The 14,404-nt window shown below is 29.8% G+C and overlaps 2 protein-coding genes across 2 annotated transcripts in view; both read right to left on the bottom strand.

Annotated features, from left to right (window-relative positions):
• Positions 1 to 1,715: 1,715 nt before the first annotated feature.
• LOC142330890 (alpha-(1,6)-fucosyltransferase-like) overlaps positions 1,716 to 14,404 on the bottom strand; it is a 99,927-nt gene continuing 87,238 nt past the window's right edge. Inside the window, exon 5 of the mRNA XM_075376357.1 lies at positions 1,716 to 3,195. Coding sequence (XP_075232472.1) covers positions 2,991 to 3,195 — 205 coding nt within the window. The 3' untranslated portion in view covers positions 1,716 to 2,990. The remainder of the gene's footprint in view (positions 3,196 to 14,404) is intronic.
• The window catches only part of LOC142331826 (uncharacterized), a 28,497-nt gene continuing 17,375 nt past the window's right edge, over positions 3,283 to 14,404 (bottom strand). Inside the window, exons 2-3 of the mRNA XM_075377968.1 lie at positions 11,518 to 11,847; positions 3,283 to 8,855 (exon numbers count right to left, since the gene is read on the bottom strand). Coding sequence (XP_075234083.1) covers positions 8,616 to 8,855; positions 11,518 to 11,622 — 345 coding nt within the window. The 5' untranslated portion in view covers positions 11,623 to 11,847 and the 3' untranslated portion in view covers positions 3,283 to 8,615. The remainder of the gene's footprint in view (positions 8,856 to 11,517; positions 11,848 to 14,404) is intronic.

Raw genomic sequence — 14,404 nt, 5'->3', positions numbered from 1 at the left:
GGGATTAAATTCAGCCCTTATTATACTCATATTATTAATGTGTAGAATGAATGCCCTTGATAAACAATGTCCTTTTATTGTACGTTTTTGTCTATACAGTCAAATATTTTATATTATTATGTGGCATAAGGATAATATTTGTTATTATGTAATATTTAATATTTGTGCTAATTAATATCTAATTACGCTTAACCACTTACAATTCGCAATTTAAAAAATTATCTTAAAACTTAATTTACGTCCAATATCAATATATTAATGACGATCGCTTACTTGAAGCGCATTGATTCTTGGTTTGTACTGGTGTTTGGCGAATTTCAAAAGAATTTTATTTATATGTATAATCATCCATCTGTTTGTGTGTGTATGTAGTAAATTGTTAATGGTAATGTTATGTGGTGATTAGTTGGTCTGAAATAGTAGGGTGGGGCCATGTGCCATCCATAGATTTACCTTTCTCCTTTAAGTGTGTAAATTTAGATCTTTCATACTAATGTAGTTCTTATTCGTTTAGTGCACTCACTCTCTCTACCACACATATACCCTGATCGTTTTGTTACTCTTTTTTTTCCTTCATCATCATACTATCTTACTCTACATTCTTTCGGTCTGTTCCACATTTAGCTTACCTTGCTTCTTCCTGGACGGACGCGAGTTAAGTATACATGCCTGAATTCTTTCACTCCCTCTACTTCTTGTCATCGTCCTTTTAGTGTAATACCTACCCTCACACCTCTTACCGTGCATACACACAAACATATCATATTAAGATATCAATATATTGTATGAAGTGAAGGTTGTCCCCTCCTCCGGAAAACCCTCTTTAAACACTTTTGTAAGATAGATAATCTTCTTTTTATCGTTCACATGTAATTATCATATTATATTACACGTTTTTTTTATCTTTATGTTTTATCTTCTTTTGTTTACTTTTTTCAATCCGATTTTAAGTTCTATTAATGATTTTTTTTTTTTACGATATCGTACATTGTACTACTACACCTTGACAAATATGCTCCTCTCACCCTCAGTATTGTATAGTATACTACCCATGATAAAAATATGATATTCTCGTTTTTTTTTATACTTACAACTGTCTAATTTTGATTAAATAAATTTATGTAGTTTACTGTTATTTTAAATATTACAAAAACAAAATTTTCAAAAATTAAAAAATTACATTATTATTTCCTTATATTAATATTTCATTTAACTTATGATTAAATATCATCTAAATAAAGAAAATAATTCAAAGACTTAGAATTTTCGATTATTTTTGATCTGACTACTACTTATTAAAATTATCGAATTTTGAAATAAAAATGTATTAACTGTTTAAAAATATTTTAATAAATATATCATATTTTATTCTCTGCATTACGTTTAGTTGGATGATTAATACCAGATAAACTCAAGGCGTGTTCATGGAAATTTATTATTTGCAACGTTTTATGAAATGCCATTACTAAAACCCAAAACCTTCAGAATCAAAGGCACTACCATTTCGCCATGGCGGTTGGTTAGCAAATAACGCATACGGTGCAAAAGTAAATTTAAATTTAAATTAGTACCGTAATATTATTATTTTTTAAATTTGTTTTGAACGATTATTTCACAACAAATATTTTAGTTTATTGTAAACATCTTTAAAATAAAAATTTTAAAGAAGAATGTTATAATTAAGATAATAAATTTTCTTTTATTTGCTTTTCTAATATTTCCGGAATGAATATGATTTATTTTTTACAAATATTTTTTTTTTCGAATAGCCCATTTAGAGGGCACGGTTAATCAACTTTTTAGCCCATGCTTCTTTCATTTTTCTAGAGTGGTGTTCTTTGTCTTCTTCAGTCCATTTTCTCCCTGTTCTACAAGTGAGTTTTGTTTCTCCTGAAAATCTAATTCCAGTATTGTCTTTCTGAATGTTGCTTTGTCTTTTAAAATGTCTGAGTCTATTGAATTGTTTACTAGGTCATTGTCTCTTTCTTTAAGCTAGGTTATCTAGATCTTGTGAGTGTTTAGTTGGGTGAAGATTCTTCTCTCTATTCTCTCTACTTCCTGTGCTTTATGTAGTTTAAGCGTTTCTACCGCATATAGTATTTCTGGTCTAACTACCGTTTGTTAGTGTCTACAATACAATAAATACAAATATTTATTTTTATTTAATTTTTTTCTTTACTAAGTTGAGATAATCTGTATAATGCATAGTTTCCATTTTTAGATAATAGAGTAAATTTATTTATTTTACTATATCATAATCGTATTTACTACCATCATGCGTTTAAAGCATCTGTAGTCTAATTGAAAACAGTCAGAATTGTTTTTCTTGAGATTAATGATGTTTATTAAACATTCCTAGGTAAGTATGGCATAGAATCCTTGTTATTTTAACTTTTCCGGCTATAGCAGCTACAACTCTAACTGAAAAGTACGTATCTAGAACGGTAAAAAAAAAGTTAATTTTTAAGTGTTTTGCGTTAAGGAAACGTTTTTAAAAAAAATAGATTTAAATAAATTGTAAATTATCTCCGAAAAACAAAATTTATTCCAATGCTACCTTTTTTTTTTTTTTGTTATTGAGCAGGGGGAATATCATTTACGTACGCCCCAGAAGGGACAGTGTCGGACTCGTAGCAGGTTTCGTTAGATGTTATTAAAAGAGTGTATGTATTCCTGCGCCCAACCGACTAAACCTAACCACCTCTCCAACTCCCCCACCCCCCTGGGCTTGACCCGCAATAAAGCATTACTCAGTCCTGGGAGGTGCCTTTGAGATCAGGGGATTAGGAGTCTCCGTGCTTCATCACCATCCTCCACCCACGCAAGCGCGGACTAGTCTGAAAAATCTATTTTTGTCAGACAAACGTTTGTGCGTACGTACGTACGTATGTTGTCCTGTATTTGATCTTACAACTCTGTACTTCTTTGACTAATTTGCTTCAAACTTAGTAGACGTGTACTAACCTCAGGGAGAAAGAATGTATTAATTTTTATGCAAAAATTGAAAAAATGGGGGACTTAAGTCTTACATCGACAAAGACTTTAGGATCATCAGATGCAAGATATACCCTCTTAACAGGTACATCTTGGGTCATTGCTAACTGTTCATAATATTGCTCAACTTTTCTCATATATTCTTCAACAGAATGAAATGCAGCTTCTGTCCCAATTTTATCCGTACGTCGTACATGGATTCTGTAAAGAATAATTATTAATAATTTAGACATGCAGGCAAAAGTTTTACAGTGAGAAAATAAATATCAGTGTAGCCAGAAGAGTTTGAATTTTTTCTTTTAATGTTGTACCAACTTAAAAAAAATTCCATGTTCACAATTATGTTACAGTTTATCATTTTATAACTACTATTTGCAATCTTAAGTATACCAAAATTGATTTTTTAATTACTATTTTGTATTTGTTACAAATTAGATCTACTAAAAAAATCCTGTTCCAAAGTAATTTAAAATTTAATTTTTGTACGACCTTATGAATTATGAAAAATATTTTAACAATAATCTATTTCCTTAAATTTTTATTATGATTTAAATAATTACAATATGTCTATTTAGTTTGCATGCTATATATACCAAGTATGTAAATATGAAACTAGAATTTGCCCATAGATGGCCCTAGCTGTCAATGTAGTTACCGTCAAACTGCATCATTGTGGTGTCATTTTCTTTCTTTGACAGATGACAAAGATTTTCAACTCACAACAATACAAGTTTCATACAACTGTATAGTTTTAATTAGCGTTGAACATGTCGAGTTTTGTATCTACAAACTACGATTTACGAACAGCATTGATTTTCTGTTGCCATTTAAAGAAAACTGCTGCAGAATTGCATCGAATGCTTGTTGAAGCTTACGGTGAGCATGCTCTTGGTAAATCACAGTGATTTGAGTGGTTTAAAAAAAATTCAAATGTGGTGATTTTGATGTGAGAAATGAAGAATGTGGAAGACCACCAAAAACGTTTGAAGACAGCAAATTGCAAGCATTGTTGGATGAGGAAGAGCTCAGATGCAACAACTTGCAGATTAAATGTAACACGAGAAGCCCTCTCCATATGTTTGAAAGCCATGGGGAAGATCCAGAAGATGGGAAAATGGGTTTCACATGAACTGAATGAAAGACAGCAAGAAATCCAAAAAAAACACTTGTGAAGTGCAGCTCGCCAGGTACAAAAGGGTCATTTCTCCATCAAATTGTGACAGGTGATGAAAAGTGTATATATATTTTGAGAATCCTAAGCGTAAAAGATCATAAGTAACTTCAGGCAAACCATCGACATCAATTTCAAGGCTATGGAAAGAAGACAATGCTCTGTGTTTGGTAAGATCAGAAGAGTGTGATCTATTATGAGCTGCTAAAAACTGGTGAAACCGTTAATACTGAACCCTACCGACAACAAATGAATGATTTGAATCAAGCATTGCATGTAAAATGATCAGAATATCAAAAAAGGCAACACAAAGTGATCTTGCTTCATGATAATACACCATCACACACAGCAAAACCAGTCAAGGAAATGATTGAGGCGTTGAGTTGGGAAATACTCTTGCATGCGGCTCACTCAGCAGACTTGGCTCCGTCCGACTACTATTTATTTGCATCGATGGGGCACGCACTTGCTGAGCAATGCTTCACTTCTTATGAAAATGTACAAAAATGGCTCAATGACTTGGTTTGCCTCAAAAGAGCAACAGCTTTTTTGGTATGGTATTTATAAATTGTCAGAGAGATGGGAAAAATGTATAGTTAGCGATGTACAATATTTTGAATAAAATATTTTTTTATAATTTTCATACAATGAACATGTATTTTCTACACAAAAATTCAAGTTTCATATTTACACACGATGCAAAAGCACTCTCACATCATCAGTTGCATTAAATCACTTTTACAAATTATTCAGATCAAATTACATATTAAAATTAAAAATTACTTTTTTTTAAATTTATATTAAAACTAAAAATTCCATTAATAGAAATATGACTTAAATTATTAAAATTAAATCAAAAAAAAAATAAATAATTAGTTTCAATGATACATTGCTGTACAGAGTTGAAATATTATAAATTAACAATGTCTGAAGAAGTGCTGCTATCTACAGCAGCTTTTATAATTGTATCATCCTCATACCTGTTTGAAGGTTGATCAAATTAAATTTACTTTTATATTTATATATTAAAAATATTTCTAAAATATCTAAACCCCTGTTATGTATATTAGTATTGTATTTTTTAATTTCTAAATTTGTTTGAATATCAGATATTGAATGTGTATTATTAATAAGTTTATGGGTTTCTCTAATGTTTCTGATCGTCTTATTAATAGTAAATGTTCGATACCTGATATTCAAACAAATTTAGAAATACTGGAAATTAAAAAATACAATACTAATATACATAACATATATATATATATATATATATATATATATATATAAACACATATTATTTCAAGTTTATTTCAATAGCACATTATATGGTCCTATAGTAGAATACATGGTAAAGAAACTATAACCAAACAAAATTCATAAAAGAATTTATAAAATCATCTGTAGTACACATAACTGTAAAAGGTTTTACATCAGTGTAACTACAGTTAATTATAAAGCAAGAACCTGTAGAATATCTGAGAGCATATACATTCAAATTATGCTAAGCACATTTGAGAAAATATCATATAGTTGAACCTATTCAAGAAAACATTATAAACATAATTAAGCATGTATAATTAAAATAAAAAAAAATTTGTGTACCAAGGACAGAAAAATGTTTTAATCAAAAGTAAATGGAGACTTAACAATGAATCTTTCAGATATAGATGAAATGCTTCAGAACATTTTATAGGTCAATCCTTAATTTAACATCCTTAACACTACCATCCTTTAGATTGACTTCATATTTAAATTTTTTAATGTGTAGCCCTAAAAAAAATTAAGGTGTAAAACTTTTGAATTGCCAACTCAAATATCCAGTAGAGTGGCACTCACTATGTGACACTCTTCTAAGATCTCATTAAGATAAGAACAATGGTGTAAAGAAACCACTGCCAATTCAAAATGGTGATGGGCAAAGTTCACTTCATCCAATTTTCAAAATTCCTTTAATGTGAGAATTAGTACAGCAATATGTTTTAATTAAATTTCAGATAAATAGGTGTAAATAACTTCAAAAAAGTGATTTTGTTTAAAAATCTTGCATCTGTTCAATTTAATAAATGTTCTACATGTCTTTTTGTATTTTAGACAGTATGTAAACTAGATATAAAAGTAATATGATTTTTATACTAGTTAAAACCATAAGCTTATACACAATGCAATGATATACTGCATTGATTAATTTTTAACAGGAAATATTTATAGTTAGAAAAAACTAAAAACAGGAAGGTCTAAATCCAATGCCAGTGACAATAAAAAGTATTTTAGAATTTAGAGAAAACCCTTGTATTCAGCACTATTAACAGTGCCAAAAAATGACATAAGAAAAAGAAAAAATAACAAATCTACTCTTCAAAGTTCATTTAGTATTCAACCAAAGATATATAGTAATGAACAGATATTGTTGGTGGATGTTTGATACAACCTATTTTTTATTTATGGAAATTATTTATTATGCAGTAGAGTATGAAGTTCTACTCCAAGAGTATAAGGTATGAAGTAATATTTTTGTATTACATCACATCAATTTTTCTGAATATTTCTTCAAAACAGTGAACTGTTTAATAGACAGGGCAGAAAAAGTCAGTAAACTAAACAATACACAAATACAAGTACTGATTCTATTATTTTTATCCAATCACAAAAAATATTCTAAATAAACGACTAATGTAATTTTTTTAGATGATTTTAAAGTTGAACTTTTCTATTTTGATAAGCTGTTTCTTGTTTACACAAAATTAATATATAATATAATTTAATTATATCTTTCTAGATTGCTGTTTCAATTTTTCTTCTTTTTTTTCGAGATCTAGTTCAAAGTTGCATAAGTTTAGTCAGCTGGCTTGCACTTTCTCTCTTCTCTATTTTTCTTGATAGTTATGTTTTTTTAAGTTAACACAGAAAATATTTATTTTGTAGGGAATTTCTTTATTGTGCTTATAAAAGCCCTTTTATGTAAAGTTTTGCGCATTTGTCTAAATTCTTTCTAGTATTTTTGCTGTCCAGTGCACAGTCTACTTTCCTAATCTATCCTCTCCAGTCTGCATAAAAGATAGCTTTTTACACATGTATATTTTTATAACTAATTCACTACATATGCTGAAGCTTATGCGAAGAAATATGGTGAGGAATAGAAATTTTGTAATGTATGAAAAATGCTAAATCTGATTCAAACTTGGGAACTTTTCAGATAAAAAGGATGAGACGCTCCACTCCACTAAGGAAGTCATTGGAAAACTACTTTGTTTTTTCTCAAAAGGGGATTTTTTTTCAGTAAATAATTAATAATAGATATATTTAACTATTAAATAATCAATTATTTTTGTTTGAATATAATTTATTTCTGTATTTCATGTATTTTTATTAATCTGATAATTCCTTTACAAGGTAGGTACTGTATTATTTATTAATTACATTAAGCCTGCATCTTATATATATTATATATATACATATATATATAAATCATTCATTTATTTCAGATAATCATACGACATAGAATTTATATAACATTATCAAATATTTAATAATTTACAGTCTCATTGACTGTGATGATAGATTATTATGGTTACAATTTTAGTCTCCAACTGAATTTTCCTGACTTAAAATTTTAGATTCTTCTTAGTTCCATGAATAAAAAATAATTTTTTGGGCTTTAACATTTGCAATGCTATGTAATGTAATATTTAAAACTCATTTTTTATCTTCTTAAAGCAATAATGAAACTATCTAAAAGGAATTCTCCCCAAAAATAAAATTAGTTTAGTAAAACTCAAACAATAATGATAAGAAAGATTTATATTTGTTAAGGTTGACTCTTCTTTTATTAAGGTTTTATTATATTTAGTTAATTTAGAATTAGCTTAAATTTGGTATCATGACATTTTTATTCGTTATTACTGCTTTATTTAATTGAAAATAATTCAATAGAGTTTTAAAAATTATTTAAATTATTATTTATTTCATTTTTATTACTTCTGAAATTTATTTTTTAAAACTTACAATTTAAATAGATGCTTTATTAATTTTAGGATGTAGATACAGGCAAACACAACAGTGCTTTCATCTTCAATATAGGCGTTAGCCTATTTTAGATATTTGATACATTTCTCTGTAAAAGAAAAAAGTCTTCTAATTAAATTTTTTGTACCTACAATGAAGAAATTTTTAACAGTTTCTCTAACTGAATAAATATTCTATTTTGAATTGGAATATTTTAAAAATTGGATGAATCTGAACTTTGTTTCTTACACTGTTTTGGATTAAAACAACATATTAAGTTTTCTTTGATCAATTTAACATAAAATATTATCAATGTATGCCTCAATATACAAAAAAAAAAACAATATGCATTTTTCTTCTTATAAATCTAAAACCTCTCTAAAAACCACAAATGAAAATTTAAATTATGACGATTAAGATTTGACATAAAACACCTTTTTTTATTTTTTTAATTAATAAAAAATTCACGCATTTTCAAACAAAAATAAAATTTCTGAATCAGATGAAAACAGTCACAAACCTGTCTCAGTCGATCGATCTCTAAAATATGATCTGCAGCTTGCCTCTGAAGTTTATCACGATCAGCTAATGCTCTTTCTAATGCGTCTCTACAACTACGTAACCCAACTTTAACTGTAGCTAATGTATCAGACATAGTAGTAGATCTTGTTCGTAGCAATGGTGTTTCCTAAATGAAATAAATTAGAATGATACAACGAGTAACTTCCATCATTTTACTTCAGTTAATAAAATAAAAAAAGAACACAAATTTGAAAAAAAAAACATGCTAAACAGATAATTATACACTTTTACCGTAAAAGCACTTCATAGACTGATAGTTTTAATTCGCAAAGAAAAATGTAAATTCAAGTGCATACATTACATTTTTTTTTAATTTCATACAATACAAATTGCAATCGCATTCAAATTTACAATACAAAGTAACTTATTGAGCACTACATATTATGATCGCAATCAAATACTGGTTTTACGCCTATATGAATAATATTCCTGCTAAGTCAAGAATATGAGGGAAACTTTTTTTTTATACTAATTTCATCGACTTAATTTTTAAAAAAATAAAAATAAAAATTGTATTTATTATTTTTTTAGTATTTATACTTAGGGTGGTCATTTGTTGATAATTGATAATCTGCTGTCACTGCCAGTGTTTAACGACACAAAATGATCCGATGTACAAACAAAGGCCATTCTTAGATCAATTGCTTTCACAGTTTCATAAGGGGAAAGGCAACTCCTTTCCCCTTATGAAAATTTGACAGTAGATGAAGGAACGTGTGGTTTTCAAGGAAGGATTTGGTTCCAGGTTTATAATAAAAATAAACCAGACAAGTATGGGATAAAACTGTAGATTGTGTGTGACTCTTCAACCGGATATGATCTTCAGCTTGAAGTTTATACTGGCAAAAGAGAAGATAATTCAGTTACATCACTATTCCAGAGACCATTGTCTCAGTATCTTGACAAGGAGCATTCCTGGACAGATTTTACACTTCACCAGCTTTATTTGGATTTTTAGCTTCTATGTCTAAAGTGGAAAGATACAAGCGATGTTTTAGTGTTGTTATCGGCTCACAAAATGACTCGAACAGATGTTCAAGTTCATTCAAAAGAAGGTACGATAACAAAATCCAAACCCGATGTCATCATTGACTGTAACAAAAATAAATCCAGCGATAGAAATGACCAAATCATTGCCGATTATCCTTTCAAGAGGAAACAAATGAAATTGTGGAAAAAACTGTTCTTTCATTTTTTTTAAGCTGGCTGCTTCAAATTCATTTCTCCTTTAGCGTGAATCCCGACCTCCAAGCTTGAGAAAAAAATTTAGAAAAGTTTATCGAGTAGATAAGCTTGGAGTAGAATCGGGCAATAAAGGTGGACCTCTTGTTCAAAAAACAATTCCTATGTCTGTTGCTTCAAATACTTACTGGACGTCACTTTCCAGACAGGATTTCTCCCACAGATAAAAATGCTCAGCCAACACAGATTTGTAAAGTGTGTTCGGAAAAGAGTGAAACATCTACAGGGAAAGCAGGAAGACAAGAAATTGGTTGGTGGTGTTCCGACTGTGGTACAGCACTGTGTCTTTCAGACTGTTTCAAACTATGCCATACCAACCCCAAGTATATATAACAATTTCACATTTGCTTTTTGCACATATTTACTGTTATAATTAAGTGAATACTATAGGTTTTTTAATTTGTAATAAATTAGAGACAAGTTTATTTTAGTTTTCAATCTTGTAAAATTAGTGAAAAGGCAAGCAGTAAAGTGAACTTATGACAGTCACAATTTTATTTTTTCGCTTTTTTATTTTTATTTTTCACACAAACGGTGAGTGGTATAATTTTTTAAATTTATACACTAAAATAAACTTCATGATTTGCTCTTTAAAATGGTATATAATGTACTTATATTCAATCCGTATTTATTTTAAAATAAATTTTAAAAATCTACCTGAAAACCCCCAGGCCACCAGGTCTGAACATGGATACGATTGCTGGGCTTCAATGTGTTAAATAAGAAAACTTCATTTCAGTTTCTAACTGATGATTACAAGATAATGAACAATATTAGTTCTGGGTACTTACGTATTAACGCCACCGCAGCTACAGCTTTATTTAAAAACAAAGTAGTCAATTGGATTTCGATGGAAAATGAGCCGAAACAGATTCAAAACAGAATATAAATGGTTATTTATATTTATTTATTTTATAAATATAATTTAACCAAACTTAACCTACGCTCGGTTCGTTCGCTAACCTTGACTAATTAACACCGTAATTTTTTGAGTATTTATTTAATTTATTGTTTAAATAATCAAATCGCAATAATTACTGAATTTATTAAATAAATACTCAAAAAATTATGGTGTTAATTAGTCAAGGTTAGCGAACGAAGCGAGCGTAGGTTAAGTTTGGTTAAATTATATTTATAAAATAAATATTTATTAATTTATGTTAAAACTCTATATCGGCCCATTTTCCACCGAAATCCAATTGATTACTTTGTTTTTAAATAAAGCTGTAGCTGCGGTGGTGTTAATACGTAAGTACCTAGTTTTATCTAAAATTTTCAATCATTTTCAATTTGTGCATACCATGAAAAATAATAACTACATATCCATCAATTTCTGACAGAAGCATGTTAAGAATAATATCAACCTTAGTAACCTACATCTGGTTAAGTATCTAACAAACAATAAGCATGACTAAACATTTAGCTACATGATGTTGTATTAGAAAAAGATATAATTTGCCTTGAAAAGTATATTTATCAAAGGAAAATGAAAACAAATTATAATAAGTAATTAAAAATGCATATACCTGAACACGTTCTGAAGCTTTATGGATCAACATATCTTGACCCGTAAGATCAGGAGGAACTTCTGTACCTAGTGCAGAGGACAACCTTCGAACAAAATCAGACATTGCTTTACGAGCAGCCTCTTTACTTTGTTCTTCAGCATTGTATTCCAATTCCAATCGAGATATTTTTCTTTCTAAATCACACTACGTTCTTCCTGATACCGGCTTTCTCGCTGTAAAGTTGAAAGTGCCATCTCTGATCTGCCGTGTGCGCTGCTCAATGACCTCTCTCGTTCCTCCAGTTCCTGTCTCCATACATTATGCACACCTCACTTCACGTTACAAATTCTACACACATGAGTATTAAATAGACATTCAGCAAATATAAATTATGATAAATAATTAAAATTGACTTTCTTAATGGGAGTGTAACTTATAATAAATTTAAATAAATTAAATTAACTTTTATTAAATAAATTTAATATGAAAAATGAAATTTTTTTACTTCATTACTTCAACAATACCAAAAATAACAGCAGGAAAATGAGAAGGATACTGTAAAAAATATATCAATAATGTTATTGAAGACATACTTTAGGGAGCATCAAGTTATATAATTTAAGAGTTTGTAGAGTTAATGTAAAAAAAAATAAAGTCAAATGCTGTAATACTACCAGAGTTAAATAAGACAAAACTCACATAAACATATCACAGAGCATTAACAAAAATAGTTAATATTTTTATAGTATTTAAATTATAGATTGAACACATCTCAGTATAATTTATATGAATATTTTACTTACACAGATGGATTTAAAGTTGAATAACATAAATTAAGTTGCAAAAGGTCATTCCAAAGCGACCTTCATCACTTTCTGTGACCTATGTTACCTGAATAAAAATTAGGACTGAAAAATTTTCATTCTGGAGAGAACTCCCAAATCAAATGTCACCTCTTGTCAGTACAGTACATACAATTCACAAGGTTAAGCATATAATGGGAACGGTTCCAATTCTTTCAACAGAATAATTCACTCTGATCACAGTTTTTACTGGCTCCTTACAATATATTACTATTATAACATATATTGGAATGTACTGTTGGCACTGTATTATTAGTTTTTTTTTGTCTTCAGTCATTTGACTGGTTTGATGCAGCTCTCCAAGATTCCCTATCTAGTGCTAGTCGTTTGATTTCAGTATACCCTGTACATCCTACATCCCTAACAATTTGTTTTACATATTCCAAACGTGGCCTGCCTACACAATTTTTTCCTTCTACCTGTCCTTCCAATATTAAAGCGACTATTCCAGGATGCCTTAGTATGTGGCCTATAAGTCTGTCTCTTCTTTTAACTATATTTTTCCAAACGCTTCTTTCTTCATCTATTTGCCACAATATCTCTTCATTTGTCACTTTATCCACCCATCTGATTTTTAACATTCTCCTATAGCACCGCATTTCAAAAGCTTCTAATCTTTTCTTCTCAGGTACTCCGATCGTCCAAGTTTCACTTCCATATAAAGCGACACTCTAAACATATACTTTAAAAATCTTTTCCTGACATTTAAATTAATTTTTGATGTAAACAAATTATATTTCTTACTGAAGGCTCGTTTCGCTTGTGCTATTCGGCATTTTATATCGCTCCTGCTTCGTCCATCTTTAGTAATTCTACTTCCTAAATAACAAAATTCTTCTACCTCCATAATCTTTTCTCCTCCTATTTTCACATTCAGTAGTCCATCTTTGTTATTTCTACTACACTTCATTACGTTTGTTTTGTACTTGTTTATTTTCATGCGATAGTTCTTGCGTAGGACTTCATCTATGCCATTCATTGTTTCTTCTAAATCCTTTTTACTCTCGACTAGAATTACTATATCATCAGCAAATCGTAGCATCTTTATCATTTCACCTTGTACTGTTACTCCGAATCTAAATTGTTCTTTAACATCATTAACTGTTAGTTCCATGTAAAGATTAAAAAGTAACGGAGATAGGGAACATCCTTGTCGGACTCCCTTTCTTATTACGGCTTCTTTCTTATGTTCTTCAATTACTACTGTTGCTGTTTGGTTCCTGTACATGTTAGCAATTGTTCTTCTATCTCTGTATTTGAACCCTAATTTTTTTACTTTTCTGGTGACCCCTTCCTTAGTAGTCCCCACCCGGAGATCCGAACGGGGGACTATTTTACCTTCGGAATATTTTACCAAGGAAGGCGCCTCCATTATTGCTTTTGAAAATGCAGAGAGCCACATTTTCTTGGAAAAAAAAATAGCTGTATTTTTCCATTGCTTTCAGATGCACAGTACTCAGAGGACTGAGTGATGTTGATATGGCCGTTTAAGTCATTGTGACTCACGCCCCTAACTACTACTGAAAGAGCTCTTGCCCTCTTTCAGGAATCATTCCTTAGTCTGGCTCTCAACAGATATCTCTCCGATATGGTTGCACCTTCGGTCCAGCTACTCTGTATCCCTGAGCACTCAAGCCCCCTCACAAACGGCAAGGTCTCATGATTCATAGAGGAGGCTTGTAAGGTTAGTGTAAATATATTTATCTTATAGTCCTATCTTGAACGGTTAAAAGAGTTATTTACTTACTCACATAAATCAGGATGATATTTTAGGTGTTGATTTTAGTATCTGTGGGAATCGGAGAATCATAGAGAATTTGAAGTAAGCAGAGGAAGTGAGGAGTTTGTTAATGTGTGGAGAAGAGTGAGATCAAACAAGAGATAAATATAACAATTTTTAAAACACGATTGCCAAGAAAAAACATTGCTCTTTAATATAGGATAATTAAAGACAATGTGGGTGACAATTTTGTATGTAATATAATTTATGTAAATATAAATATATATACATATTATTATACCCTATGACACTTTTCATAATG

This window comes from Lycorma delicatula, chromosome 10 (genome assembly GCF_047948215.1).
Source record: "Lycorma delicatula isolate Av1 chromosome 10, ASM4794821v1, whole genome shotgun sequence".
Lineage (NCBI taxonomy): Eukaryota > Metazoa > Arthropoda > Insecta > Hemiptera > Fulgoridae > Lycorma > Lycorma delicatula.
Note: the sequence above shows the minus strand (reverse complement) of the source record. Positions and strands in the feature narration are given on the sequence as shown.